General features: G+C 52.0%; 1 protein-coding gene across 4 annotated transcripts in view; it reads left to right on the top strand.

Moving 5' to 3' along the window:
• The window catches only part of Ank1 (ankyrin 1), a 77,050-nt gene extending 73,746 nt beyond the window's left edge, over window positions 1-3,304 (top strand). For all 4 annotated transcript variants that reach the window (XM_055593434.1, XM_055593433.1, XM_055593436.1 and 1 more), the window contains one exon: window positions 1,004-3,304. In XM_055593434.1, coding sequence (XP_055449409.1) covers window positions 1,004-1,030 — 27 coding nt within the window. In that variant the 3' untranslated portion in view covers window positions 1,031-3,304. The remainder of the gene's footprint in view (window positions 1-1,003) is intronic.
• Window positions 3,305-5,830: the final 2,526 nt, after the last annotated feature.

Below are 5,830 nucleotides of genomic sequence, written 5' to 3'. Positions count from 1 at the left end.
AAAGAAAGAAAGAAAGAAAGAAAGAAAGAAAGAAAGAAAGAAAGAAAAGAAAAGAAAAGAAATGCCCTTCTCTTCACCACCAGCTCCTAAGTCCCTATAAATAGTCTTTAGTGTTTGCTGGAAGACATGAAGATATCTGGGTGAGATGGCACACACCTGAAATCTCGGCACCTGAGATGAAGAGGCAGGAGGTTGGAGCTTTCAGGCTAGCCTGAACAGCATGAGTCTATCGTTTTAAAAAAAAAAAAAAGTTTTTTTTTCAGTTTTGTTTTGGGTTTTTGTTTGTTTTTTGTTGTTTTGTTTTTGTTTTAAGGAAAGAGGAAGGAGGCAGGAAGGAGGCAGGCCTCTCAGTAGGTGGGAAGATACAGCGTGGGGGCAGGAATGGTATCTTGCTGTGAATCTCAGGCTGCCAGGTTCGGACTTTCACACGCAAAGCTGTTGCTTCCCAATTTTCGATGTTATGGTCTCGAGAAAATGCACCTTCCTTAAGAGATCTCTTCACCAGAGCCAGTCCACTACTAGGCGGGTCAACAGCCAAGGGCACCTGTCAGTCAGACTCTGGACCAGAGCCAAGAGGAACTTCCGGGTCATGAGTTCAAGACCAGTGATGTCTGGTGTGGGTGCTGCAGGCCCACCTGAACTAAGAGCGTAGAGGCACTTCTGCCATCCTAGCCTTTTCCTTGGCATAGTCACAGCCGCTTTCTAAGCAGGAGAGTCTACTCCCAGGATTTTTTTCCCAGCCTCCTGGCAGCAAACCACTGTCCCTGCCCCTGTATAAGGTTCCTGAGCGCTCACCCACCCAGCACTAAGCAGCAGAGACTGGATGGCCAGGGAGATGAACCATCCCATCCGGGTAGAGAGCAGGGAAGGGCGGGTGGGTTTCGAGGCCAGCCTCGGCTACTGCACTCTCAACTCATGGCTTTGCTTGGGACCTCCGAGGCTTCCGGCCTGCCCTGCCGAAGCACAGAACCTTTGAGTGACTCCCTTTTCTTGTGTTCTGCAGGATCACACCTCAACACCCAAATCCTGAACTCCACACACTCTGTCATGCACACAGGAGGAGACCTGGACCAGAGGGCTACTGAAGGGTGGTCGCGCGTGTTCTAAGCTCCCCGGCATGACCTCTGTAAGGGGCTTCCTTTAGTCTCCTGTTCGCATGAACGACTGGCTGTAGACGCATGACCTACAGTCTCCAGTCCCGCCTCTAGTGACTATGGATCTCTGTGGGAATCAGGACAAAGGCGGCGAGAAGAAGGGAGAGGAGTGAGGGAGAGAGAACAAGCCCCAGAGAGCACACGGGTGCACACACGAATAAGGGCTCTACTGTGGCTGGGATGGTTGGTTGCTTTGTTTGCTTTTGGTTTTGAGTTTTGACTTCCACCTCATTTGTAAGAGTTTTCACATGATCTTCCCGGAACGGGGAAACTGGAAACTGGCGTGAAATCAGTTCAACACCATCGTCCCACATCCTCATGTGCCAGCCTCCCATGCTTGCGTGCGCACACACTCGAGCACACACACACACACACACACACACACACCTCACACACACACGCCACATGTCACATGCTCCCACCCGACTCCCACCCCCGTGGAGGGACTGCTCTTCCCAGAATGACACGACACAGGTGCACACTTGCCGATCTCCCTTTCACTCAGCCCACACTGGTTTTACTGTGACCTCTGAAGCTGTATGGATAAACTGGATATGTATATTTTTTTTTATGTTGTGTCTCAGTTTCAGTATCAATCATCTTCCAGCGGGAAATCGTCACCCTGAGAGCGCATTCGGGGTTCCTTGTGTTAGAAACTTAAGAACTGAGGCAAGGAGCCCCTAAGCTTTGCTGTAGGGCTCAGAGGGAGCCAGAGTCCCGCCTCCAAGTTCTCTGCGGGAGAAGGGCCTGTGGCTGTCGGAGGATTGCACCAGCATGTCCAATAGGGGAAGAGGGTTTCTAAATCGCCAAGCACTTCTATAATAGTCTGTGTTCAAAGTGTAAACTGTACAGTAATCAGCCTTGTGTATATGAAAACAATAAATACTATGCAAACCAATAGAGAAAAAAAAAAAAAAAAAAAAAAAAACGTTAGCAGTATGTACAAAAGCCCTAAACAGCTCAGCTCCCAAGGACTTCTCCAGGCCGTGGGAGGAGCTAATGGATGTCTTTCACCGAAAGAGGAAGGGAGAAGGGCTGTGAATGTACCTGCCCGTTCCTAGGTCAGACCACCCTGAGGTCTCCCAGAGCCAACTTGGTGCTTGAAGTGCAGGTGGCTGCAGGATGGAGGCGGTCCTGGCACAGACAGCTGGGCTCAGGCTGGGCAGCCAAGTGCCTGGCTCTGACCACGGGCCCAGCACAAGGAGAGCCGGAGCAGGATAGGCTGAGGAGAGACTCTCTTCTATCTAGACTCAGGGCAGGCCAGGAAGGGACCCCCTCGACTGGCTGGTCTTGCCTCGGAGCCCTCAGGGAAGAGCCTTAACGTCACACTAGAGTCTCCTGCAGAGGGAGGCCCGAATCAGCACAATCCGGCTCCGCCACGCCCGGGCGGCGCCCCCTAGGGCCAGGAGAGAGACTGGCAGGCTCTTCTCGCTCTCCAGGTGGACGGCGGTCACCTTTCCTCGCCTGCCGCTCTTCCGGGGGTGTCGCCAGGACACAATAAAAACCTTCCAAGTAGCACAGACGCCCCTCCATGCTCGTGCCCCCACGCCCTGGAGGCCCGCTTGGGGGTTCCAGCCCGCGCGCGCTCTAGCCCCGGGCGGTGCGCCGGTTGGGGGGGGAGGGGGACGGATGCTGTGGTCCACGGGCGCGGCTCGCTTTCCTCGGGGTGGGGGTGGGGGCGGCCCCGGGAGGGCTGGACGGGCGAGGACCGGCGCGGGGTCGCCCCGCCTCGCCCCGCACCCTCCGCTCCAGGACGTGGCCCCACGTAGCGGCTCTTAGCGCCCCGCGCGGCCCGGCTCCGCTTTGGCACCCTCCGCTCAGTCTGGCTTGGCTGCTTGGCACGCCGCCCCCTCGCCCTCCGGCGGCATGGCTGCGCGCTCCCGTTGCTAGTAGGAGCTGTTTAGGAGGAGTTTGGGGTCCCCACTTGATGCCTAGAGAATGCTGCAGTCTGCACCTTAGACGCTTTTTAGAAGTTTTGAAATGACCTTGATTTTTTTAATTGTTATGAAAAAAAAAAAAAAAGAACTATGTCTCGGCTCTCTCACATGCTCTGTTACTGAGAGAGACCACCCCACCCTACTCTGATGTATAGACCATTCTCCCTACACCAGCTAAAACAAATGTCAAATTAATAAAGAAATTGACCATGGCACAGGGCTCCATCTCTCCTTCTTCGCTTATCTTTGGGAGTTTGGGGTGCTGGGCAGGAGGGTAGCCCTGGTTTGGGGTGTGATGGGGTCTGCCCCTGAGAAATCTGTCCCCAACTCCCAGAACCTGGAAAGCCCCTTAATCAATACCACCCTCCCTGCAAGAACCCTGAAAGTGCGGACAACCCTGTTATCAGGAGACAACAAGGTGGGGGAGGAGCTGGACACTACAAACCAGAGGGCCTGTCCAGGCCGCCAGGTGACATTCACCACCGGGAGCTGCCGGAGCCTGTCCTTGCAGACAGAGGAAGTGATCTCTGTTCTGAACTAGTTTCCAACTCTTTATGCAAAGCTGAGCTCCACACTGGTGGGGTCTCCGCCTTTATCACACCGGGAACAGGGTAAACAGTGTCTGAAGTCCCCTGCACTTTGTCACTGAGGTTACCACACAACACCACCCCCTTGTCAGCTTTAGCGTTAAATAAGAGTCAAATCACTTGCAGCAAATGTTCTTCCTAACTTCTCCTTATTGTAAAGTGACCAAAGCTTTGTCCCCCAAATCGCTGGTGTTCCCCAGCCCCGCCCAAGCCCAAGCATCTCAGGCACTGAGAGCCCACCAACACCCGCCCTCCATTTGTACTCCCCCAGAGGGTTTCTGAAACACTTGCAGAACCACAGTTGCCTTGGTTGGGTGGCTTGTCTGGGAATCTGGACTAGCTGACCCATGCATGGCCTGATAGCAAACCTATGAACTTTTTCTCGGGGGTGGGTGTGTAAATCCAGATAGCCAAAGATGAACAGAGATATGCGATGAGAGCAGCTATTCACCAAAAGTTGATAAAACGGGAAAGAGAAGGTCTGTCTCAAAGAGTTGCTGAGAGGTGAAATGGGTTGAAGGCCTGCTGTAAAGAGGTAATTAAAGGAAAAGGACTAGAACGCCTTCCTGCTGATGATGCAGTGGCTGAAATCACTCCAAAAGGCAGAGACTTGGTTACTGGCAGCTTAGGAAGGAGTTCCTGTGGATAATAACATTCCTTGCTCGGGGTGGCAGTCTTCAAGGGTGAATTAGAATGTGTTGCTCTGTGGATTTGGTTCTGAAAGTAAAACTTGTAAGTTACAAGTTGATTTCCCTCAAATACAGATCTTTTTAATAAGATGGGGAAAGGGAACAAAACAAAAAACAAAAACACCAACTTTTTCTCAGGATGAAGAGATGGGATGGAGAAAAACCTGGGTTTGGTTCCTAGGACCGAGTTGAGGCTCTCACAAGTGCCTGTAACTGTGACTCCAGCCCCAGGGGATCCAACATCCTTCTCTGAACACTTTGGATGGACACACACACACACATACACACTCACACACAGTCTTAAAAAATAAAAAGAACTTTTCATATTTCTTTTTTATCCAAACTTGTAGAAAGATCATCTCACCCCTTGTAACATCCTTTCTAATCCCTCACCTAAACCACCTATGCCAGAGAGACTATTGCTTACATCACAAACTCTCCATGGCAAGGTAGCCTTCCGCACCTCAGCCCTCCATCTCAAAGAAAGCTAACAAAGAAGAGCCTCTTGTCTCTCACCTGTGAAAACACAGACCCCACAAACATAAGAAACTGTGTTCCCAAAGCCCAAGTGGCCTGGTCAGGAAGAACTCATCTAGACAGCAATCACCTCATTCCAGTCATTTCACACACTTGGAGAGTAACTTCAGGAAAGAATACTGAATTTAGAGAGCAGCCTGCAGGTGAGCCCTGATTCCTCTGAGGGACAGTTTCCCTGTTGTCAAGTAAGAGATTGCACACACACACACACACACAAGAACCAGCAGATTGCAAAAATTCATCAGAAACAAAACACCCAGGGCTCTTAGATTCAGTTAACTCCCAAGCCTCAACCCGACTGCCCTGCTTAGGTCTCTGCCTCGGGATCATAGGAGAGCACCCACTCCACCCATCCTGACCCCAGGCAGCTGGAATACTGAAGAGACCAAGAAAGGCTGGCAAAGGCAGGAACGGTTCCACAGGCTCCCCTCTTCAGCCTCAGTGGGCTACCCCCTCACACCCACACCCCTGCAACTCTGAGAGCTGCTGCACAGCCCTCCCCTAGGCCATTCTGCAAGATTTTCCCACCCCAGGTTCTCAAGTCCGAGAGATCTGCATGATCCATCTCATCCCCCCCACCCCTGCCACTTACCCTGTGTGGAGGAGGAAGAGTAAGCAGCTCTATCTCCCCTCAGAGCTTCACATCGATTCATACAGGGACAGCTTGGGACGGTGACCTCTGAGCCAGACCTTTTCTTCTCCTTCAAAGGGGCAAAGGAAGCCTTCCACAAGAGCCTCCAGGCACCCACTAGGTACTGGACTTGGGTAAGCAAGCCTCTGAGGATACACAGGAGGTCTAGAGCTAATTCTTTCACACACGCACATGCTCACGAACACACACGAACACACACACACACACACACACACACACACACACACACACACACGGACTGGCTGATTTACAGTCAATCTTTCAAAGTGCAATT

This window comes from Psammomys obesus, unplaced genomic scaffold (assembly GCF_907164565.1).
Source record: "Psammomys obesus unplaced genomic scaffold, mPsaObe1.curated_primary_1811, whole genome shotgun sequence".
NCBI lineage: Eukaryota > Metazoa > Chordata > Mammalia > Rodentia > Muridae > Psammomys > Psammomys obesus.
Note: the sequence above shows the minus strand (reverse complement) of the source record. Positions and strands in the feature narration are given on the sequence as shown.